Source organism: Myotis nattereri (genome assembly GCF_964212035.1).
Source record: "Myotis nattereri genome assembly, chromosome: 3".
Lineage (NCBI taxonomy): Eukaryota > Metazoa > Chordata > Mammalia > Chiroptera > Vespertilionidae > Myotis > Myotis nattereri.
In genome coordinates, this window is record NC_138077.1 from 144353456 (window position 1) to 144378651 (window position 25196).

General features: G+C 49.2%; 1 protein-coding gene across 1 annotated transcript in view; it reads left to right on the forward strand.

Moving 5' to 3' along the window:
• Positions 1 to 25196, forward strand: part of ABCA4 (ATP binding cassette subfamily A member 4) — a gene marked incomplete at its 5' end in the record, with an annotated part of 124496 nt that overhangs the window by 11769 nt on the left and 87531 nt on the right. Inside the window, 5 exons of the mRNA XM_081087564.1 lie at positions 983 to 1122; positions 6704 to 6831; positions 11635 to 11832; positions 21912 to 22001; positions 24276 to 24516. Of these exons, the coding sequence (XP_080943690.1) occupies positions 983 to 1122; positions 6704 to 6831; positions 11635 to 11832; positions 21912 to 22001; positions 24276 to 24516 (797 nt within the window). The remainder of the gene's footprint in view (positions 1 to 982; positions 1123 to 6703; positions 6832 to 11634; positions 11833 to 21911; positions 22002 to 24275; positions 24517 to 25196) is intronic.

Consider the following 25196-nt stretch of genomic DNA (forward strand, 5'->3'; position numbering starts at 1 on the left):
GGATCCGGGGAGCCTTGGAGACATCTCAGTGAGGCTCGATGGAGCTTTGGTGGGACTAGCACCGACAGTGTCTATAGATTGAAGGGTGAGAGTTGGGGAACGGGGGGTTCAGACTCTAGTTTGTACTCAGCATTTGAACCAGGAAATCTGGGTTTCACATTTCACACATTCATTATAGGTGAAATATTGGCTCATTTGGGGGTCTTTTGAGTAGAAGGCACAGAAACCCCTTTAGACAAGGTTAAGCCCCAGGTGAAATATATGATTTGGGCACTGGACCTTCTCCCAAAGGCAAGGCGCTGCACACAGGTGTCAGGAGGGGTGGGAGAAGAACCGGAGAGCCGTCAGGAGCTGCTCTGTGCCGTCTGGGCCCACAAGGTCCAGCCTCTTCGCCTCTCTGGGCATCCACTTCATTTGCCTCTTTGTGGACCAGTGTCTCCCAGGCTCGTGCGGGTTGTTCAGTTCACAGCACCTTGGTCTGGGCAATCAGAAGAGCATCCTTGAATATCATTTAAATTCCTGGAAACAAATCCGGTTGTCCTGGCTTCATTCTCCTCGCCCAGCCTTGGAGAGGTGCAGGGAGGAACTTGTGGATTAAGTACAGCTGTCAGAATCTCCCCCTACAAACGGCTGGAAGGGCAGGTCTCAGTAAAGCAGGCGGTAGCTGGGAAGAACCTCCAGTAACATCTACTAACATCCTGTTTAAAGCTTCTCTAGACAGAAGACACCTAGAGAACGGAGATGAGAGGTGACCTGTCCCTGCCAAAGTGGGAAGACTGAACACATTGCTCAGTGCCCCTGTCTGCTATCTGACATGTACAAGGAAATAAAATGTTATTTTCTTTTTACCTTGGCACTATTGCAAAGATACATAATGTAGTAGCTAGGTCAAGCAGATACTATCTGTAAAAATTGCACAAGGTGGTATCATTATTATTATGACGCCTATGCCTTTATTGATGAGGCATTGTCTCTCTTCCAGCTTGGCAAGGGTGTATCGTGATTTTCAAGAACTCCTCATGGATGCCCCAGAGAGCCAGCACCTTGGCCAGGTTTGGACAGAACTCCGCACCTTATCCCAACTCATGGACACCCTCCGGACTCACCCCGAGAGAACTGCAGGTAAGGTGGGCTTCAGGGTTCTCAGCCATCTCTTGCCTCTCACCTCCCTCATACATCAGAGAGACTAAAGATGCAGGAAAGATTTGGTGGGAAATGATACTAGAGGAGGCAGAAGGAAATGGGGTCTGGAGGTGGTGGGGACTCCTCTTCCCACCAGCCTAGAAGGTAGAAAGTTGGGAAGGAGGGAAAGCAAGTCCAGAGACGGAAAGGAGCATGCCAGGAGAGCATGTGCTCTGGGGAGCACGAGGCTAGGGTAAGTGCTAGAAGCAGGGGATGAGGGGTTTTCAGAGTAAGGTAAAGGTACAGGACCATTTCCATAGAGTTGTAGAGAGCAAGCTAACCAGGAACGCGTGTGAGCAATGCCAAGTAGCGGTAAGGACTCTGGGAGGTCAGAGAGCATATGTTTATCATGACATAAATATGTACAATCATTTGACTTCTTCCAGTGATATTCAGCACCCCAGGCCCTGAGGCAGAGAACGTGCAGAGTGGGGCATACAGAGCCAGGGGCTTGTAAGGGAGCCAAAGGAAGTCCAGGAGGCAAGGAGGTTGATGGTGGTGATTGAACTGCACATGTGGGCTCCAGGATGCATAAGGCTGGACAAGAGACCGGAAGTGGCGAAACAGGCCAGCGGGGGAAAGGGTGGGCAAGGAGCTAGAGGTCTCAGGGGGCTTCCTGGCCCTGTTTAAGGGCCGAGAAAGTGAATAGGGTTAATGGTTGCGGTTAAAAAATGAAGCACGTGAATTTAGGATTTCAAAGGCAGGTGGCACAGGTGAGAACAAGCCCCCGGGTACGGCCATGGTGGTTGAAGTGGAGCAGAGGTGAGGGTTTAGTTGGTGAAGAGTTGAACAAAATGTGAGGCCAGGCTGGTGGGTCACATGCTCACTGAGACTGCGTGGGGAGGAGAGCCTCTTGGAGTCAGGAACAGTGAGGAGAGAGGGTGGAGGAGCTCCCTGGCCTGCGACTCTCCTCCCAGGGAAAAGCAGCTCAACCCCAGTAGCCACTCTGGCAGCTCTTCTTCTTACAGCACAAGTGGGTGTTGTGTAGTTGTCGTGTCTTCAGGAGGCTCCGCTGCAGATGGCTGGAGGGACTGGGCATGGCGACAGCCTGGGCTCCAGCTGGAACCATCCAGCTGGAAGGAGAGAGGCCTGCCAGGACCCCCGGGGTCACCACCGCCCAGGGGAGAAGAAAAGGCTGCGGATGTGGGGAAGGTTGATCAGGGGGTGGGGCTCAGAAACAGTTTGGATCTGGGTGATGTCTACTCCTAGGATGGGGCGGGGGGGCGGGTTGTGGGGCGATGACTCTCAGGATGACCTTAGAGGATGACAGGGATGAGGCAGGGGTCTGCCAAGGGTATTGGCGGGCTGAGTGAACAGCCCCTACTCAGGATCCCAAGCAAGAAAGGTGACGAATAGTGCAGATCAGCCCTGAGCCTCGCCGTGCAGCTCAGTCAACATTCAGCAGACGGTTGGGGAGCACCATTGAGCCAGGCGCTGTGCTAGTCCCTGGGGAAGGAGATGTGTCACACCGGCGGCCCCCTTCCAGGGAAGAAGTGGAAGGACTGAATGAACAATGGCTCCCTCCCTCGTGTAGAGGGGCGGGCAGGTGGCCCTTCAAGAGCTCAGGGGAATCAGGGGGGGGGTGAGTTCTCTAAAGAGACTGATGTCCTCCCGTCGGCCACCTTCTCCCTTCACTCCCCATTGGGACAATAAAGGACAGGGGTCTGTTCAGATGGGACTACTTCATTACATTCTAATGGCTTCAAAAAGAGTGAAGTGTGTACTTTATGTAGTAAAACCGAGTTATAAACACTCCGTCTTTTGTTGCTTTGGTTAGGATTTACTGAGCCGGAGCTCGAAGGGCTGAGCATTTAGTCCTGTGAGCACAGTCAGCACTTTAATAGTAAGAGGAAAGGGTGGGGACACCAAGCAGAAGGCGTTTTACTTCTAAGGTTAAACAGCACAAGAGAAAGTGGCTGTCCCGCCACCCCGAGTGCCTGCCTGCTTGTTCGCCAGCAGACATTTCATTCCGGAGCTGGATCCTCGCATGGAGTCTGGCTGCGAGGAAGTGTAAAGGAAGTCATTTCTAACCTCAGCTTCTCTGTGGCTTTACAGCGTGTGCATAAGAACCCAAATCACTAGTTCCTAAGCCCAAAGCAGGACGAGTTTTGCCTTGGCACAGGGTTCCTTCTGCAGGCCTCGGGCTTCCGGGGAAAATCCCTGCCTGCCCGCGGCTCCCGAGGTCTGGGGAGACCAGGTCAGGGAAGGACAGCCAAGGCTCCCCAGAGAGAACAGAGACTGACCTTAGCGGCCATGAGAGGGGACAGGGGACCACCCCCAGGCAGCGTCTGGGGCACTCTCTGAAGGAATTCCAGGCTGGGGACTGAGGTTCGCTGTCACACTGCAGACCGTTTCAGATCTGTCCCAGGCCCCTGGGCATCGCTCCGGGTGAACACTGACTCTGCAGCCCAAAGCCGTGCGGAGTTAAGCCTTTGAAGGCGAGGCGGCAGCTGCCTCGGTGTGTGCTTTTGCCAGGCAGTTCCCAGGCACCTGGGAAAGTGTACTGACGGTGACCAGGCGGGGTTTCCCTTCCAGCAAACCTGTGGTACAGCATTCTCACCAGGGGAGGATTGATGGTTCAAGACAGCTTGAAGCCCCCTCCCCGCCACCCCCAAGGAAGCTCTGTGGCCTCTCAATCATCGTTAAACACCTTCTTCCCATGAGCCTCAAGCGTTCTCCCACTTCAGCTCCCCTCAGCTCCCAGGGCCTCTGTGGCCCCTCCCCCCTTCTAATCTTCCAGGGGGAAGAAAACAAGAAGAACCACATTTTAAGCTAAATTTATTTTTCTTTCCTCAGGCCCCCAGCTCACATTTCTCCTTCGAGAGTCTAGTGAAACCTCTGTCTGGTATCAGCCACCTCTTACATTCTGGGCCCCACACTTTCCCCACAGAGGGGGCCCCCGCCCCTCCCCAGGTGTGTGAACCCAGAATGCTCCTGCCCCTTCTCTCTGGGGCCAGTCTCCTGGGTGGGGTCCTGGGAGACACCAGGGCAAATCTCTCCCATCTCCCTCTCCCCAGCAGAAATTTGTATGTAAGGTCAGGTGAGTGAGTTAAAGAATAACAAAGAGATAAACAGTCAAATGGGGTCGTGACTTTGGGGTCAAGACAACAGTATTTATTGGGTGCTCATGCCATTCCATTTACGAGGCTCTGAGCCCATGTCTGGGCTCTAGTGCTGGGTGTCCCAGAGGTGTCTCCAGGGCTTATGTCTGTGTGCCCAGCATTGCTGTGTCGAATGAGGGGTATTAATGGAAGTGGAGTCCGTAGCCCCCACTCTCAGGAGGTGTGTGTGTGTGATATAACACTGGCATAAAGAAGTGACTGGGAAAAGAAGAACTGAGCTGTTCCCCAGGGGAAGGAAGAGGGAGCAGGAGCTGAGTTTGGAAGATGAGACAGGACTTATCCAAAAGGAGGGAAGGCAAGGATCTAATAGGACAGCCTGTCTCAGAGCCCTCCTCCTTCCTCAGCCTCCCTCCTCCCTGTGCCAGGTTCCCCTAAGGCAGCGGGCAGTGATACTGAGCTACCCAGCGGCACAGCTCTAAAGGGCACCCACCCCGGAGAGAGGTGAGTGTGGGGTGGGACCTCAGGACGGGTGGCCCTGCCCCAGCTGCAGGGCCAGGCCTGTGGCTGACCCATCCCCTTTCCAGGAGGAATGAGCAGCAATGTCAGGACCAGGCACTGCACAGGCAGCGTCACCACTGGAAAACAGAAGGGAGGAAGGGATGGCTGTCACTGCCCAGGCCTCGAGGCCTCTTGGCGAGGGAAGAATTTAGGGAGGGAGGAGATGGGCTCCGGAAGGAGCTTTGATGATTAAATCTCGTTAAAGAAGAACTAAGCGATAAGCAGCCAGGCAGGCTCCAGAGAAGTTGAAATGTAGAGATAGGCATTTTTCACGCAACCCAAATGCTTTTCCTTAATGTTGAAATGATTTCATAAATATCTGGGCCCGTAACCTTCCTCTCTGGCCAGCGCCTCATGGGCTGTAACAGTGGCCAGCGTGAGGCTGGGTGTTGGCCCTGGAGGCAGGCAGAGGAGGTGGGCACCCTGGGTGTGACTGCCCGGGAGGGGGAAGAATAATATGGATGCGATCAGAATAGCATTAACTGAGTTCCCTCTGTTTTCAGGCCTGAGAGCCACGACCTTTTTGCATTCCTTGTCTCTCGTCAATCCTGAGAGGTAGATGTGGAAAGTACAGACACAAAGTGGTTTTCAATCACTTGCCCCAAGGTTACCTACACTGCTAGGAGTCCTTTATGCCTCCCATAAAGAAATTTCTGCTTCTAGCAGGTTTTGAGTGGAGCTAGAAAGAATGTGACTGGGAAGACGAGGGTATGAAATTGCAAGCCCAGACAACAAAAAAAGCCATCCTCTCTTTTCCACTTGAAACTTTTCTTGACCAAAACAGCCCCATCTTTCTTAGTCCATGTCAATACCCTGAGCTTAGAGCCTTAACTGAGGCTGAGCCTTAACAAGACGCCGAGAAGGACCCTCTACCCCATGACAGCTGCAGTGTGGACAGAGCATGGGTGCCCTCCAGTCCTAGACTAGCAATTCTCACCCTTAGACGACTGGCATTTTGGACCAGATATTTCTTTTTTCGGGGGGGGGGGGGTGGGGGTGGCGGGGAGTGGGTTTGTCCTGTGCATTGTGGGATGTTTAGCAGCATCTCTGTTCTCTACTAGCACTTCCCCAGTTATGACAACCAAACATGTCTCCAGATGGTCCCAAATATTCCCAGGGGGACAAAATTCCTTGCTCCAGCTCCTTACTGATCCAGTTGAGATCCACTGTCCTAGACCAGTGGTCGGCAAACCGTGGCTTGCGAGCCACATGAGGCTCTTTGGCCCCTTGAGTGTGGCTCTTCCACAAAATACCATGTGCGGGCGCACACGTACAGTGCGATTGAAACTTCATGGCCCATGCGCAGAAGTCGGTTTTCGGCCTGGGCGAGTCTATTTTAAAGAAGTGGCGTTAGAAGAAGTGGGGGGTGGACATATAGAGAGGATGAACGAAAGGAGATAGACGAAACAAGTATACAAGACAAGTGTGGTTGGGAGAGTTGGAAGGGGTCAACCTCAACGAATGTACCTCAATCAGATTGAGGACGTTTTTAGCAAAGGCCAGCTTAGGAGGATCCTAATTAAGTTAATAACAATGTACCTACCTATATAGTTTAAGTTTAAAAAATTTGGCTCTCAAAAGATATTTCAATTGTTGTACTGTTGATATTTGGCTCTGTTGACTAATGAGTTTGCTGACCACTGTCCTAGACCAACCCCACACCGGATCCTGAGCTAGCTTTGCCCAGCCTTCGTGCCTTCTCACTAAATTTTGCCCAGCTGCTTCAGCAGTGAACTCTGTGACTGTGTTGGGTGAGAGCTCACTGGCAGGAGCCCTGACCTCCAGGCACTCCCGGGGACCCAAGAACAGAGTTAAAAATGTTTCCAATGAATTCTAGATGTTTTCTCTTTTCTGGCCCACCTGCCCGTCAGCACCCTGATCTTTCTCTCACTCATATACAGGAAGAGGAATACGCATTCGGGATATCCTGAGAGATGAAGAAACGCTGACACTCTTTCTCATGAGAAACATTGGCCTGTCTGACTCAGTTGTCCACCTTCTGGTCAACTCTCAGGTCCGGCCCGAGCAGGTTGGTTCTTGTCCTCGGCCAGTGGTTCCTGGAAGGGAGGGGTGAGCACAAGTCTGAGAAAGGCAAGGAACACCTTGGCTTTTTTATTTCCTTCTTGCTTTCACATTCAGAATCCATCACTCATGCCCCAGGTTCAGAAAAATACCTGGGAGTTACTCAGCCGATGCTCCCTCCCCTCATGGGATTCGGAGACGGGACAAATCCTGGCAACACATCTCAGAGGTTTATGATCACATGGCTCAACCTCCTTTTCTACTTGAGGAAACAGAGGTTTATTCCCGTATTCATTGAACATCTAGAGTGCCATGGGAACAATGTGGGCAAACCCCTAACTCCGGGAGCTTCCTGTGGGGGCCACAGGTGATGGTGAAGTCAGCAGGTGAGATGGGTGCTGTGGGACAATCCACGGTCAAGAGTTAGGGCACGCCGAAACCGGTTTGGCTCAGTGGATAGAGCGTCAGACTGCGGACTGAAAGGTCCCAGGTTCGATTCCGGTCAAGGGCATGTACCTTGGTTGCGGGCATATCCCCAGTAGGAGATGTGCAGGGGGCAGCTGATCGATGTTTCTCTCTCATCGATGTTTCTAACTTTCTATCTCTCTCCCTTCCTCTCTGTAAAAAATCAATGGAATATATATTAAAAAAAAAAAAAAAAGAGTTAGGGCAGGACTAGGGGGCTGGGGATGGGGCAGCGCTAAATGGGGTGGTCAGGGAGGGCCGTCCTGAGGAGGCGGTATTTGAGCAAACCTGACTGAATAGAAGGCGGCCATGGAAAGAACTGTGAGGAGAGTCCCAGGCCCAGAAGCTGGCAGTGCAGACGCTGGGCTGTGCAGGGTGACTCCCAGGTCACTGAGCCCGGTAAGGCAGCATGCAGAGCGGACCTGTTTCCCCGCACCATTTCTTCTTGGTGCCAGGCAAGCTCCTTTCTCTCCCCACCTTGCGTAACCTGACCTAATCCCGCCACCCCGCTCCCCCCAAATCTATTTCCTCAGGCTCCAGGCTCTCTTATATTTGTTCAGAGCATTCTACCACTAACACGTAACTTTCACATCAGTTAGCTGTGAGCTCTTCATCTGAATCCTGAGATTGGGGAAATGAGGCGGCTGGCCACTGAGGGATTTGCAGGAGGCTGTAGAGCTAGAAATTGCAGCGGCAACCAGGTTTTCTCATTCCTAACCCGGTCTTGCTCACTCCAGCTCAGCGGTGTTCAGGGTCCCAGACCAGCGGCATTCCCAAGGCCTGGGAGCTGATTAGCAATGCAAATTCTCAGGCCCTACCCCAACCAACCTGCACGCTGGGCTTTAATTAGCGCTCCAGGCAGTTCAGCAGGCTCAGGGGTGAGACCACTGCTTCAGTTTGGGGCCTTATGGCTCCTGGCCCAGCATCTTGGGTGTGGCTCCTGGCAAGGCCCTGGGAGCCAGGCCTGGCTGTGCTGCTCCGCTATCCTTCCCCCTCCCTCCCCCTCCCACCCGTGGGCGTGGGGGCGGCAGCAGGGATTGGTCATTTTCCCCTCTGCTTCTCTTCAGCTCATAAAACTCCAGTCCTGGAAATGCCTGTGATGACTTCCAGTTGGTAATAAAAGGGAGGTGGAGATAAGGACAGGAATTTAGGGGAAATTTCTTTCCAGTTTCTCACTGTGTGACGTTTAGATCCCTAGTTGCTGGGCTGTTGGCATCAGGGCTGAGGCCTCTCCTTTGGGGAGAAGGGTTTTGGTCACCAGGCTGTGACCTTATTTAGTGTTGCTGGCTCTGATTAGCTGATGCTTCCCTAACCAGCAAACCCCAGAGCTTAGGAGGGAACCCAGAGCCCCCACACTTGCAGAGGCCACTCGTGGCGACCCAGCTCCCTCTGCGCCCGCGCCCACCCTGCTTCCCAGCCAGGTTGCCGTGGCGCCGGCTCCGCATCTCTGTCTCAGCCGCGTCTCTGTCCAGCTCTGGGCTCCTTAGCAGCACCGCGCCCTACCCTCCCTCCACGATGGCAGCGTCCTTCCTCTGGGCTGTCCGTGCGGTCGCCACAGGCCGCAAGGGGCAGGTGGGCACTCGAAATAGAGCTAGTGCAGCCGAGGAACTGAATTTTAAATATTATTTAGTTTTAACACTTTTTAAAAAATGTATTTTATTGATTTTTTACAGAGAGGAAGGGAGAGGGATAGAGAGTTAGAAACATCGATGAGAGAGAAACATCGATCAGCTGCCTCTTGCACACCTCCCACTGGGGATGTGCCCGCAACCAAGGTACATGCCCTTGACCGGAATCGAACCCGGGACCCTTCAGTCTGTAGGCCGATGCTCTATCCACTGAGCCAAACCAGTTAGGGCAGTTTTAACACTTTAAAATTTAAATAGCCACATGTGGTCTGCTGCTCTCTAATTGATCATCCTCATCAAACATGGGATTTTATTCTTTACCTCAGGCCTGGCTGCCCATCCTGTCCTTTCTGCCTGGTGCCTGAGCACCGCTCAGAAGGGAATCACATCACCCCTTCTCTCCACTAGGGAGTTATTAGACCAGGCGAGGGGTACAGTTCTCTGGTCTGGCCCTTGGCCCACCCCCAGCCCTGTAATCTCCTAGACTTGCTTCAAGGCCCAGTTCAAATGTTTCCTCTTCAGTGAAATTGTTCATAAATCCTCCTCTCTTTGCGCTGCCTCCTCCCTCTTCCCCACTCGATAAAGAGCTAACGGGTAATGGTTAAGCACAAGCTGAAAGTTCAAATCTCAACAAGGCCACACAGTTAACTGCGTGACTTCCAGCAAGTTAGCTAATGACTCTGTGCCTCTGTCTCCTCATTTGTAAAATGGAGATAATAAAAGTGCCCTCCACATGTGGTTGTTGCTGGAGCTAAAAGAAGGAATGTATGTAAAACACTTAGCACAGTGCCTGGAGCACAGTAGCCACTCGGTAAGTACTGGCTATTTTCACTAACTATTCTCAACACCCCCTCTTCTGTGAGCTCCTGGAAAGCAGGAAACTCACCTTGTCTTCTCTGCATCACCAGGAGCTAGTCTAGTCCCTGCAGGATGGGAACGCAATGAACGAGCACCAGATGAATGAGGGACGGAGTGAAAGGAGCAGGGAACTTCAGGGGTGTCCCAGATTTCCCATCAGCCTGCTGTGCAACCTTCTCACGTCCCCTAACCCCTTCTCCATCGCTTTTCTCCCCTGGAATATTAGATATCTGGACAACATGAGCCCATTGGTTCCCTCCACCTCAAAATGTCTTATACCCTGGGATTAGGATTGGGGGAATTTGCTGGGCGGTAAGAAGTCAAATGTAGGTGACAGGAAGGCTCTGCTGGAATACATACCCAGTGACAGTCCCCCAAGGTCGACAGAGTCCACACCAACCAGCGTCATCCGAGACCAGTGCCTCATGTAGGGATCAGGCTTCCTTCCATCTGTGGTCTGGACAGTCTCCACGCAGGGGGCAGCAGAGCCTGGCTGCTCTGCTCTCCAGCCCAGAGGACTGTGTAACTAACTGGAAGCCAGGGGAAGACTCCGGAGACCAGGGAAGCTCATGTACCTGATCACGGTGCTCAAGATCTTGTCCCCTGCTGGGAGCCCCGGACTCCTGAGGCCAGTTTCTGTGCTGGCTGGCCCGGTCCTGGCCAGGGCGGAGGCCTCCTTAGCCGCTGGAGGCAATCTTGGGGATTGTGCTTCAATAGTCACTGTCCAGGAGCTCCACAGGAGCTGGGGCATGTGCCCTAGGCAGGGGGAAGGGTCCTCAGATAAAATACAAGCTTTCTAGTGTCGTTTGAATGTCAGATAAGCCACAAATAATGTTAGCAAAAGTATGTGTCATTTGGACTCTGGGACATATTGTACTAAAAGTTGTTCATTGTTGATCTGAAATTCAAATCTAATTGAGCATCCAGTATTCCTATTGATTAAATCTGGTGAGAAAAGAGAGAGGAGGTTGGTCATTTGCCATCCCTCCAAATGCATTCTAGCCACTCCCCACCTGAGCTTCAGGGAGTAGGTCCTGATGGTACCTAAGCATTGGTGGACTAAGAAGGGATCGCTCAAATTTTAAATGGCTCGCTGGTAAAGTGAGGCTTGGGAGTGTATTAGTTTCCTGTTGCTGCTCTAACAAATTACCATAAATGTAATGGCTTAAAACAATACCAGTGTATTATCTTATGGTCCTAGAAGTCTGACAGTCAAGGTGTCGGCAGGGCTGTACTCCTTTCCAGGAGGAGAGGGGAATCTAGAAGGAGATCCATTTTCCAGTTTCCAGAGGCTGCCCCTGTCTACACCCCTGGGCTGGTGACCTCCTTCTGCCTCCAAGGCCAGTAGTGATCAACCACGTCTTTCTCTCATTGCTTTACTCTGACATTGTCTCTTGCCTTCCTCCTCCACCTATAAAAGAACCTGGTGATGACATTGGGTTCCACCCAGATAATCCCAAAATAAAGCCAGCTGATGAGCCACTGTAATTTCATCTGCAATCTTTTTAAAAAAATATAATTTATTGATTTTTTTAAAGAGAGGAAGGGAGAGGGATAGAGAGTTAGAAACATCGATGAAAGAGAAACATTGATCAGCTGCCTCCTGCACACCTCCTACTGGGAATGTGCCCGCAACCAAGGTACGTGCCCTTGACTGGAATCAAACCTGGGACCCTTCAGTCCGCAGGCCAATGCTCTATCCACTGAGCCAAACCGGTCAGAGCTCATCTGCCATCTTAATCCCCCTTGCCATGCAACGTAATGTAGTCGCAGGTTCTGTGGGAGAGGGCATGGACATCTCCTGGGGTTGGTGCTCTCCTGCCACAGGCAGTCCTCAGGGTTGCTTCTCCTCCCTGCAGTTTGCTCACGGAGTCCCCGGCCTGGCGCTGAAGGACATCGCCTGCAGTGAGGCCCTCCTGGAGCGCTTCGTAATCTTCAGCCAGCGCCGCGGGGCGCAGACAGTGCGTGAGGCCATGTGCGCCCTCTCCCAGGGCACCCTGCAGTGGATGGAAGACACGCTGTACGCCAACGTGGACTTCTTCAAACTCTTCCGTGTGGTAAGGGAGGCATTTAGCTTCTTGCTCTGGGGAGGTAATTCCTGGGGCAGCAGAGCCCGGTGGCAGGCCACTGGGGACCGTGCACTGACAGGGAGGGCACGAGCCTGGTATTCAAGACAATCCTTAAAGAAGGCTCCAGAGGCCCAGGCTCCTGGGAGTCACCACTGGGTACGTGGTTGTGGCAGGTCTGAGTCTGCCCCTAAAGCGGACCCCAGCACCTTTCGCAGCCTGGAAAGGAGAAGGGGGCTTGTTTGGACTCCCTGCCCTACCATTTTCTAGCGAGGTGGTCATAGGCAAGATAGTTAACTTTCCCTGCCCGCATCACTCATCTATAAAGTAGATATAATACTTCATAAAGTACAAGGAAATATAAATGAAAAAATACATGCAGAGCACTTAATACATTTCGATAAATGAGAGCTTCACGCTCCCTGCTGTGAGTCGCCCTTGTCCCCAAACATTGCTGTTTCTGGGAAAAAAGAAAATGACAGAGAAAATTGCATAGTCTCAAAAGCTTAGAAAGCCTTGACCTGGCTAACCCCGTGTTCCGGAACTGCACCCAGACACACTTCTTGGGAACTGATAATATCTCCTCTTTTGCCAGAAGGGTAAGATGAGAGGGAGTTATATAAAGGCGGCATGAAGCAGCAGTTCTCACCCTTCAGAGTGTATGCCGATCATCAGGGAAGCTGGTAAAAGATGCAAGTTCCAAATTTCCACCCCCAGAGACTGGTTCAGGAGATCTGGGCTGGGCTCAGAATCTGCCCTATTACTTTAAGAGCTCACTGTAGGCCACCCTTTAAGAAACACTTAAAATTAGAATCCTTCAGAGAAAGGAACATATGTAATGTTTCTAGCACTGAAATGTGGTGTGTGTGTGTGTGTGTGTGTGTGTGTGTACGCGCCTACATTTTAATTTCTGGAACTGTATTGTGAGGAGTGTCAGTCACTGAGAGCTTGATAGAGAAATTAATGTTTTTTGCCTTTTTATGGTTGCTCTCTCAAGTCCCAGAAAACCCACTCTCAGAGTTTCTTAAAAAGCAAGATGAAGGCTTTTAAAAACAAAATAAAATAAAACAGGACCACACAGTTTCTGGCAGAGTTCACACTTCATCCCTTTCAAAGTGTGACTCTCTTAGAATATTACAACCTTCCCGGCTCCTCCAGGTGGGCTCCCTCCACTGAGAACCTGGGCGGCCAAAAGGCCTTCCCCGCGCTGCAGGGAGAATAAAAAGCCATGTGCTTGAAACTTCTCTGTTCACAGTCTGTTTGCAGAATCAGACAGAAGAGTCAGGCAATAACAATCCCTTATTCTGGACAGCGAACACTAGCACAGCCAGGAGACAGCACCTGTGTTTGCAGAGCGACTGAGGCTCCCTGGCACCGAGGACCGTGCAATCCTCTGGTCACCAGGAAAGGGCCAGGCCCTCATGTCTCTTTCTGAAGGACGTTGGCTGCTGATCTAGGTAAACATGCCTTTGGGGCACGACCAGCAGTTCTTGGGGGGCAGTTCTAGAGGTAGCAGGGTAAAGGGGAACCTGGGCAAACTTCATTAGGACTGGACCCAAACTCAGGCCACTGCTTCACAATATTTTTTTTATGTGCCTCAGGCATGAAACAGCTCTGGCCACCGACACAGGCATCAAGCTAGGATGAACTAAGGACTGTACATCTGCTTTGCCCTGATTGATATAAGAGCAACACCACCAATCAGGTGCCTCCTTGCCCACTGCCAGGGGGTCAAAATATTTTTTATCAGATAAGAAAAACCAGAAAGTCTTTCTGTCGTTACACGCTGCTTTGGCAAGTGCTAGAGTTCCGAAACCGGAGGAGAACTTTGGCCGATCACCCTCACTGGCCTGAGCGGGGTCCTGCACGCTTGCTCACCACCTGCGTATGCGTGGCCCAGGCACCCAAACCGGAACTGGGCACCTGCAGGCGCCAGGCATGTGCTGAGGCCAAGGCTCCACGTGTGTCCCTCCCGCCCTCACGAACTCTCTGTCAGCCTCAAGACCTGCAAACAGGCCAGGCCACAGAAGCACAGCTCAGACATGCCTGCAGCGGTGGTGCCCAGCCAGGCTGCACATTGAATCACCTGAGGAGCTTTTAAAAACTATGATTGCCCAGCCCCCACCCCCTGAGATTCTGATTCAGTTGAAACTTCAGTATTTTTCAAAATTCCCCAGATCATTCCAAAGTCCAACCAGGGTTGAGAATTACTGACCTAAAACACAGGAGTTTGACTTAGTCTCAATTTCTGTAGGGCAGGGGTGGCCCGTGTCAGGCCCAAGAAATCATTTGGTCTGTCCCTGCCCAGGCATTAGGCGTGAGTTAATGAAATGTTTGACCGAATAGAGCAGGCTAATTTTTAAGCTGATAGTTTTGTATGGCCCGTGAATGATGTTATAAATATCCAAATGCCCTTGGCAGAAAGGTTCCCCACCCCTGCTGTAGAGCAAGCATAATACTGATAGTATCCCAGATGCTCTAAGGCTTTCAAGCACTTCCATTTGATCACCCATAGAACAGGGTGCTGTGGCGACACATCCTCTCTGCTGTTATCTTTATATATATATATATATATATATAATTTATTAAGATATTACATATGTGTCCTTATCCCCATGTTATCCCCTACCCCCCGCTCATGCCCTCACACCCCACCCCCACCCCCCTCCCCATTGTCCGTGTCCATTGGTTAGGCCTATATGCTTGCATATAAGTCCTTTTGTTGATCTCTCCCCCTTACCCCCACCCTCCCCTACCTTCCCTCCAAGGCCCAACTGTTATCTTTACAAAGCCAGTTGAGTGGCCCAGAGACAACCTAATGGGAGATGGGCCTGAAGGACTCCCCCGCCCGCCATCTTCTGCTCCTGCTCCTGCTCAGCTCTTTGGGGAAAGACAAGACCAAGACAGGATATGTGGGTCCCAAGCAAAAAGGACAAACACCCTGTCTGGTGCCCTTCAAATGTGCTTTTCCATTTAACAACTGGACAGAGTGGCTAAATTAAACAAATATTACTAATAAAAAAAAACCTAAAAGAAATTACAGGCATGAAGATAGGATTTTGCTTTTATTGCTCCTGTACCCACTCTAACAGTGTTTTTAGAGAAACAAGCCTGAGGGGGCACAGAGAAGCTCAGGCAGACCCTCTGAGAGGCGCAGCTCTGAGGCTGGGAAGAGGCTGTTATTGCAGCTGGTTGGCGGGCAGCCACGCTGAGCTCCAGCGTGGGGCAGGCCGAGCCCCTGTCCTCCTGGGCTGTTTCTCATATGCACGGAGCCAGTGTATAAATAAGGTTTTATTAAATGCCAAGTCAGTGCTTATTAACAAAGAAAGAGGGACAATCCCAGTAAACCACTGTGACAGCACCTGCCCCTACTGTGTAAGGAGCTGGGTGTGTGTGTGTGGGGAGGGGGGGGGGATATGGGGGACTGGGGGGGAAGTGCAACCTCCAGCCCCTGAAACCTGGGGGAGCTGAGCGAACTGGAGAGGGGCTTTGCACCAACTGGGCCAGCTGTGTTTTTCCTCGGCCCCTTGGAGTCAGAAGTGAGTGTTGTCATCTTCAAATAATCCGAGTGCAGGACCATGGCCTTACTCCACCCCGCCCATCCCCATACAGACACTTATGCACACTTGAGCGCAAGCACACGCTCGAGCACGTGCACACATTGGACGCCCAGAGACAGGTGGGCTGGGAAGCAAGCAAGCAGCCAGGTGGAAGGCTTTTCTCCGGGAGATTTATCCCCTCTTGGTTTCACCTCAATTGAGAGCTTGAAAGAGCTTGTCTTCACGTGTGGTCTTTCGGCCTCACCGCCCCCAGCTTGAAACCCAGCAGCTCAGACCTGGGCCCACGGTACCTGAAAGGCTTCACACCTCATAAAAAATGATGTGTCAGTTTCGGGTGAGGGGTTGGGACGTTTCCCATCTGATTTGGCCCGAGGTAAGCATGCCCCTCCTCCTCCTTCTCCTCCCTCTAGATCTAGATCCTTCCTGTTTTCTCTCCGACTCTGGTGCACAGCTTTGAAATCTTGCTGAGAAGCAAATCTGTCCCTTCTGCTCTGATGTTTATTTGTGGGAGTCCGGCAGGGGAACCGAGGCGGGTGCCAAGACCTGCCACACTGCTGGGAAATGGTTTCCCTCCCTTCCCCCTTTCATGGATGTTGATAGAGGAAATCTGGCCTCCCCAGCATTTTGGCCCATGGCTTTCCCCTCCGCAGTCGCTTCCAGTGTGGCATGATTCAGCTTTCTTTCCTGCCCCTCAACTATTACTCTGTCACGGTATTTTATTTTTCTGACTTCATTTTACCTGTGTCTCTTTGACTATGGGGTGGCTGAACATTGCGTTCGGGGAAAGAAAGGACCCAGTCTTGGGGGTCCAGGCCCCCTGCTCCTTTCAATGTCCTGCTTTGTTCCTGGCTCGGCTCCCTAAATTCCTGAATCGTGGGGAAGAAGTGTGGGTGGATTGCCTGCTGCCCGGTGTGAGCTGGCCATGGTTTCTGCTCTCTGTGATCATTCATTGCGGTTTGCTAAATTTTAACTATGCCTTTCCATTGTCGCATGATATTTCTACATTGAAATTCTCTGGAAAAGCCCCACACCTCCAGGATTTTACAGTGACTTAACTTCATGATTTCCTCTCCCTTCCGATTTCTGAATCTTTGGACTGTCAACTTTCTCCCACTTCTGGTGAGGGTTTGGGGAGGGAAGAAGAGAGAGAAGAGATGCCCAGTGCCAGCAGCATGGTGTGAGGGGTGAGCAGCAGGGCTGTTAGGCAAAAACAAAGCAAAATCAGAAAGTAGGTTTTTTGAAAATTATTAAGCCACCGCAAGTATATGTGATTGACAGTGTTAGGATTTGTTTCTGTCTACATCTACAAAACTGTGTCTGTTATAATAAAAATATCCCCTGGCTCAACAGATTTCAATAAAGAAGAAATAAAGAGGCAATAGGAGAGAGGAACATCAACGTACATTAAATGTGCATTAGGCCTACAAGCCTGATTGTCATTGGCTGACTTGATTTCTTTTGGGCTCTAGGCATACAGTAGGTCGGGGCTTATTGTAATGACTGATCAGATGTTGTTTTTATGAATTTAAAAAGGAAAAAATACTAAGAGGTCAAAACTGAAGTCATTCAGGACACAAGCAGGCCCTATGCCTTTAGATAACGGGTCCTGGGTCCCGGCCTTTATTCAGTAGACATAGATTGAGCATGGATGTATTAGGCATCAGGTTCTCTCCAGGGTAAACTGGTTTGAAGAAGGATTTTGGCCTCATATTCCTTATCTCTACAGAACAGCAGTTCCTAACCTTCTTCATAGATTAGGACTATCTTTGAAAATCTGGCAATAGCTCTAAACCTTTTCCCTAGAGAAATACAGAACAGACACAGGGGTTGGGGGCTCATGGGACCTCTGAAGCCAGACACCAGCTTAAGAGTTTTGGTATTAAAATTTCTTTCCTGCCTACCATTAATAGACATCCTTTTCTAAAGGGTTTCAATATAACCACAGATTCTTCCGTAATTTATGAGTGATCAGCTTCTCCCCGAGCATGGGGCACAGTGATGAGAGGCCCAGAAAGTGGGCAGCCCACTGGAGCACACAGAGAGCTCCTGGTGGCCAGGAGACTGGGTCCTGGCTCTGGGTTGGCCCCTAATTTGCTGTCACTTAAATGAATCTCAGCCTCCCCATTTGTGAGATCGAGGTAACAAGGCCTATGTTACATATTTCATGGAATGGTAGTGACATTCACATTAGAGAAGAAATGGACAAACGACTTGAAACAAAAAAGCATTTTGCTCTTACCAAAGCAAGAATACAGCCACTTTGCAAGGCCCCACTGTCCCCCCATCATTGTCCCACTCCCAGAAATGTCCTCCTCAAACATTGAGATGCAACGTTCTCCTTCCTCAGGCCCTCCGACTGGCAAGAAATCTCTCTCACGGAGTGACCTTTTGACTGCCCGGAGATTCCAAACTCAGTTTTGCTTTCATCAACCACAAATACCAGGACTGAAGTCACAATGGAGAGAAAAAGGCTGAGTTTCTGTTGAGCCAGAGAGTCCCATAACTTGTCTGTTCACATACCCCAGAGCCCACCCTCTCTTCAGACACGTTGTCCTCTCCAGTCCTGGGAGACAGCATGTCTCTGTGACTTCTCCCTTTACAGACAGTTTGGCATTCCCCCCGCCCCCATCTCTGAGTGATTTAGTCTGAATTCTCCACTCATGACGCATTTCCTGGTACTCAGGGTGTCCCCTCTGGTTGCCCCCTCACCACTGAAGCCAGCTTCCTCTCTTTTCATCTGATGCTTAACAACTGACAGGTTGCAACAAACATGCTTTAAATCCACATTCTCCTAGTTGCCTAGCAACAACTTCCCTCCCGGATAAATCTGGATTTCCTGTAGCAGCAGCCCAGGGGGCCACACTGTCTGTCCACTGCCTCATCTGCCCTTCACCTCTGCCTGGGTGCTTTTAAGCCAGCTCCTCCTTCACTTCAGAGCCTTCCACCGGCTCCCACAGGCCATGTCATCCCTGTACCAGTAAAGACACTTTTAACCTATGGCTACCTATTTACCCTTGTGTTAAGCAGATCCTCAACTTAGAAATCAATACTGTTTTCCAGGTGGTCTTCTTTGAATCAGAGAGAATAAAACAAAAATTTCAAATCATAAAATGTTCCTTCTGTGTGCTGGCAACATGGCATCTGTTTAACTCACTGGGTCCAAAGCATCAGCAAATACTGCTCCAACAAGATTATTTTTAGTAGCTAATATACTTTATTCTGCCTTCAGAAAAAAAACATTACACAGTCCCAAAGAACAGGCATGTTTCTTGTCCTTTAAGAACCCAAACCAGAATCTCAAATAACCAGAATCTTCTTGGCTTCTGGCTAAGGCCTTGTATCCATTTCTTAGGGATATGATGATCAAGGCCCAAGGTTCCCTCAGACCAACCAAAGCTGATGGAAGATGATAGAGACATAACCTTTCCAAACCTATTTATATCTCCAGTCTCCTTAGGAGGTCTAACCAGACCGTGAACTTGTGTTGGCAGTGCTGAGCCCCATGGTGACATGGAAGTGTTACTTGTTATTTTGGAAATTAAGAGAACTTGTTTGGCATAGGAAGCAGTGGTGTGTGTGTATGTGATACTTGTCATTCAGTATATGACCTTTTTTCTAGAGATGTTTTCACATTTCCATTTAAACAAACTTGCATTCTCTTCCGGTTCTTCTGGCAGAAAAAAATCCATGAGAATTTTAATAGATAATGGGGGAACCAAAAGAAAAGGAGAGTCCTGGGAAAGTCATTTTATAATTTATGGCAACATCATTCAGACAATTGGTGAGCAGGTTTATATGGAGGGCTGCCGGGGAGGGGCAGGGGGAGCACAGGCACTGGTCTGAGATGTAAGTGGTGTCTAAAACAAAGGTATGAGTATAAGACTCCCATTTTTTATCGGACCCACTGGAAAGAGTAGGAAAGAAATTGCAGATATAGTACCCGGCACTCAGCTCAGTAAATATTTGATTAATAAATATTATTAAATTAGTAACAAGATTGAAAAAGAGTGTTAATAGGACATAAAAATGGATCTCAAGCTGTTGTTCCTCTGGTTCCCTCTCCACACATTCCTGGTCCTGTTCTTTCTTATCTGATCATCTCTCCAGTCACTCTCTCTCGCTGACTCTCCTCACGTTCCTCCCTCCAGCAAGAATTCCTGTCCCTCCCCTTCCATGTACAAACACTGCCCCCCTTGTCACTATTGTCAACTGATCTTCCAAACATCAACTCAAGTGTCACCTTCCCTGTCCCCAAGTGGAATTGACCTCACTCCCTTCCTGTAAGTCACCATCATACCTGCAGAGACATGCAGCCTAAAACCTCACTAGACTCTTTTCTATTTGATTATAGTTAACTTACTCATTAATTAATATAATACATATTTATTGAGCACCTGCTACATAGCATCTTTTGAGGGTATAAAAACAAAATAAAGCCTGTTCTGTGCTTAACGAGTTTACAGTGTAGTGGACAGATACGTTAAAAATAATTGCAAACCAATATAAAAGTGATATGAATGCACTGAGAATTCTAGGAGCAGCTAGGAGGATCACCTAACCCATGGGGAAGGCAGGCAGGAGAGCATGGTAGTAAGAGAAAGAAGGCTTTCTGGGAAGTGAGGGGGCTGGCTCCTAGGGGCAGCGTGAGGATGTGTGGAATGGGGTGAGTGGGCACTTTATCTGTTTCTCAGGAGAACCCTGACTAATGCACTGCCCTAAATGAGCAAGCATAGCATTTTATGGAGTATCAGGCATATACACAATTACAGTTGGTTTGCTTGTTGCTATAATAAGAGCATTTATTTATCAAATTGTGTATAGGACATGGTTCTTTTCTACGTGGAGCTTAGCATCTAATAAGAGAGACAGGTGACAAATAAATGGCAGAATAATTACCAGCGGTGAATAGTGCAAGGAAGGAAAGAAGCAAGATGCCCTGGGAGAGCGGAACTGGGCAAGGTGAGCAAAGGAGCATAGAGAGAAGACTGTCATCTGAGCCCACACAGGGACAGCCGGCTTTTACACAAATAGACTTTAATTTCGGAGGTTAGGAGAAGAATAGACAGGCCTTGGTGATAACTTGCAAATGGAAAACACTTTTTACCTGCTCGCTTCATCTCGTCCTACCTATTCTTCTCAGCCCCATCCTCCTATGGGGAAAGCAGTAATTAAAGTGCCTTCCCAGCATGCACTGAAGCTATTTGCAAGGAATTTCAAGTAAGTCCTGGCAAGACCAATGCCCAGCCCAGTGTTCAGGTTAAAGAGAAAAGATACTTTCCGGGGTATGTTTCAGTGATGGCTTTGCTCCTCCTATGTGTGGAAAATTCCTCTCCTGCCCGCTGTGTGGCTGTCGTGAATAACATAGTCTTTCATTTGAAAGTTAGAAAATAAGCCTCAAATGCCCCATGAATGGACCTGCATCTGTTCTTCAGTTCCAGGGTGATAGCGTGCACCCTTGTACCTGTAGCGGGAGAAAGGGGTACAGGATGTACCGCTAGAAACAAGAGGCAAAGCTGGTCAAAGCCCAGCTCCACCTGCTTCTCTGCTTTGCCGCGGCTGGATCCACCCACCCATCACTTAGGGGAACCGCATTGGCAAATAAGAAGCTGAGGTTGTGGCTTGTGGTCACAAGGGTTTGAATCAGAATGACATGTCGGGCTGGTTAAAATGCAGATCCCCTCCAGGCCTAGTCAACATGCACACTTGCATTTGAAAACCACTGTCTTCAAACTTAGAATTCATTCCTGAAAAACAGAAGATCAGTGATTCAAGCAGGTTTGAAACTCTGAAGAATGAAGTCACTCATTTAGGACTTGAGCTGGGTTTCCGGAAAACAGGGTGTTTGCGAAAGGCTCTGGGATTCAGAGCCGGCAAGTGGAGGTCCCCGTTCCCCACACTGTGGAACAGGCAGGAGCAGCTCTGCGTCGTGGCACGGGCCCGGAGTCACCAGGACTCCGCTCTCACCGGACAGTCTGCAAGCGAACTTCTTTCTCTTTCCAGCTGCAGCTTGAGAGAAAGGTGATGTAACTGGCCAAAACTTTTACATAAGAAAATGGTGTTGAACAGAGGAAGCCACACAACCTGCCTGAATGGACACAAAGGGAACAAAGACGTGAACAATGAGGAGGAAGCCTGGGGCTGTATACAAAGCCCAGGGGGGGCAGGTGGGCCCACGCAGGCAGCCTTCCCTTACTTACACTTTGTTTTCCTCCCTTCAGGAGTCTTGTTTGGTGCCACTAAGCCAGCAGTCAGGCTCACTGGGTGGATTTCATGTCACCATGAAAGTATTGGTGATTGACTAGCTCAACAGGGTGACTAGGAGTAAGAGCCTCTGCTTTTCTCAATTAGATACAAGAAGTTTGTTTCTGAAAGCCATCTTGCAGAAGAGGTCTTGTGATCAGAAAGAAGGGAGGAAATGTTTTCCAAGCAAACAGGAGATCAGATAGCGCCCATGTGTGAATGTATAACCACATCTATATTTAAAAAAAATACTTTTCCCATCAATTACAGCTTCCTACACTCCTAGACAGCAGTTCTCAAGGTATCAATCTGAGATCTTGGGGAAGAATATTATCTGATATGTCTCCAAGAATTCAAGAGGTAAGTGGCCGATGACAGTTAATTATAATTTAACTTTATCTTTCCACCAATTTACCACACTTATTATGTCAGACAATTTAATTGTACCTCAAACCTGTTCATAGAGAAATACATTTGATCTTTCCTTCTAGCAATTTTAAAGCACCTGTTTCTATCCTAAATTACCTGTGCTCCTGAGCTGGAGGCAAAAAGAAGGGAGCCGTCCTTCTGATTTCACATCTAGGAAGACAGGCGACCTTGTCTGGCTTGGCACAGAGTATCGGTGGACTCACAGTGGCATCTAAGGGTTTCTGGCACTGAGGTGGCCCACTATTCTATTATGTTCTTGAAATATACACAAATGTATACCGCAAACGTAGTAGCACACATTTATAGTCTTAGCAGGGCTAAGTGCCTCACATATATTGACTCACTTCAACACAGTGAAAGTATAATTGACTTTTTGTGTGTTATTGTGAAAGATGGTGCACATTTTGATTAACATCTGGTTGCACAAGCCTTTCCCCGTATAGAAATTGATCTTCCACTTAATAGGTGAGAAGTGCTGGGGGCATAATGATGAACAGATATGGTCACTGCCCTTGTGAAACAGACAGCCCAACGGGGAAGAGCAATGTGAAATAAGCAATTACTTTCAACATGATGAGTATCATGAGGGAGGCAAAAAATGAAATATAATTTTCCTGGAACTTTTTCCCTCCTCCACTATTCTCAGCTGACTAGGGCTTAGCCAAGCTGGAAAACTGCATGGTTGGAATCTGTTTGCATAAAGCTAAGCTCAACTGAGGCAGAGTATGAGCAGAGACAGTCAGAGAAGGGCCCATTGTACTGATGGCCACCTGCTGCACTGGGAGTCTCTGTTTAACATTCTTTTATTTATAAGCATTTAAAAAATTCCTATCAGTATAATAAAGTTGAAGTTGATTGAGAATGTAAAAAAAATTCCCAAAGCATATCAACACTCTTAATTCTCTGTGGGAGTTCCAGAAGGTTTCTGGCCTGTCTGGATAACAAGTCTCAGCATTGATGAACAGGGTTGAAGCAGATGGCCCCATTTACGGTATATTAACTGATACGAAACCATTTGACCCTGGAACAGCCCCTTCATCTCTTGCGTGCTTGGATTAAATGAGCAACATAATAATAACCTTTTACACGACTGTCATAAGGCTTACTGTTGTTGAAGCAATTTGCGATTCCAACTTCATTATTGAAGCCTAGTCTGTGATTATAGGCGTGACTCACTGTGCGGATTCGACATGGCACTCAGTGGTTTCAGAGGGCAAGTGTTGGCATGTGGACAAAGAGAGGGGACGGCAGGTAAACATCACTTATTGCAGAAGGGGGACTGTTTTCAGTCTCACCTGATTGAATCCTAATAGTTTTTTTAAATTCCCAAGTGCCTTTGAAAGTGAGTAATAATGGGGGAATAAAAGCAGCATTGTTTTTTTATTTTTTATTTTCCCTTAAAGCAGAGTCAGATGGCATTGTGGGAGCTGAGACCCTGGCAACTCTGGGAGCCCTCGACTTAGTTCTGAGCATTGCAGACCTACCTTCAAAAGATGAGGCCAGAGAGCACCACAGGTCCCCATATGGAGAAGAGACCCACCAGTCTCTTCTTGGTTGGGTGCAGAATTAAAAAGCGTTGTGTTACCTTTTTACCAAGTGTTTTTCCAAGCATGGAGACTTTACCTGTTCTGTATTTGCTTGAATCTTAACACACACACACACACACACACACACACACACACACACACACACACACCACAAACCACACATTTCAGGAAAATGAAAGAGTTCACATTTGATAAAATCAAGCTAATAAGAAAACAGTTTTCTAATTATAAGAAACTAAATTCTAAACTTTTTGGCCAAAGAGATTTGCTCTGCCCTTGCCTTTCTAGACAGAGCCATCCCTCCATCAGTTTTTCCCCAGTAACCCCATCTTGGTGGAATAACAGACTCCAAGAACTGGCTTCCAGAGAAGTATTCTCTACACTTCCTCAAAGACACATTCTCAAGGAATTCAAGTAAAGGGGGCTAGAAGAGAGAAGTGAGATTACTATGTGTTGAGATTCACTCTTTGATGTTCTTTAAGGCTTATCTTAGTTTCTTCTTAGGCCCTGAGTGGACGGCAGTAGTGTTTAAGATTGCTGAGAATATAGATGCTTTCTTTTAAATGTGGAGGTCTCCCCAATACTTGGGAACTTGATTGCACAGTAGGTCGTGACTCTGGCTGCCTTCAAATAACCCGAAGCCTTTGCCTTGCTCCAGTTCGTCCATCGGCCGAGTGTCCAAGACTTGCTGTGGGTGACCAGGCCCCTCATGCAGACTGGTGGTCCAGAGACCTTCACACAGCTGACGGGTGTCCTGTCTGACCTCTTGTGTGGCTACCCAGAGGGAGGAGGCTCTCGGGTGTTCTCCTTCAACTGGTATGAAGACAATAACTATAAGGCCTTCCTAGGGATTGACGCCAAGAGGAAAGATCCTATCTACTCTTACGACAAAAGAACAAGTATGTTTTCTGAGTCCTGTGTGTAACCAGGCTGTGATGTCAGTTAAGCTGATGGTTTGACACTTTCAGGTGCAACCAGTCTCAGGTTGACCCTCCCTTGGTCTTGTGGAGGGTCCTCAGGCAAAGAGCTTGCACACCCAGAAAAAAACATTTCCCCTTATAGGAAGGGGGTGGTGTGCATAAGGAGTTCTGGATGTGAGCCATGGAAAAAACTGAGACCCACTTGGAAAGGGAACAGAGAGGACATTCCCCACTGATCTGATTGAACTAGGGTTACGTTCTAGAGGAAGAGAAGAAAGATAAATGAGGAGGCAGCCAGAGCTGCAAGCCAAGCTCAGGTCAGAAGGGCCCTGGCAAGTAAACACGGCTGTGGGATGTTTTTATAAACACAATGCACTGAAAATCTGTGTGTCTAGCACTGAATTATGTTCCCAATGGCAAGTCCCTGGCAAGCCCTCTCTCCCACCTTTCAGTATTATTTTTGGCTCACATGGGGTAAAGGATAGTAGGGGGTGGGTGGGAGAGGAGGTAAGAAACGCAACCAGGTAACCCTCTAGTTAAACATTAAAGAGGCAGCGAGGCACACACCGCAAGTCACTGGGACCGAAAACAGCCACACAAACCAAGAAGTTGAGCAGCTAATTGAAGGAAAATCATTGCTACTAAAGCTGAGATTCCAG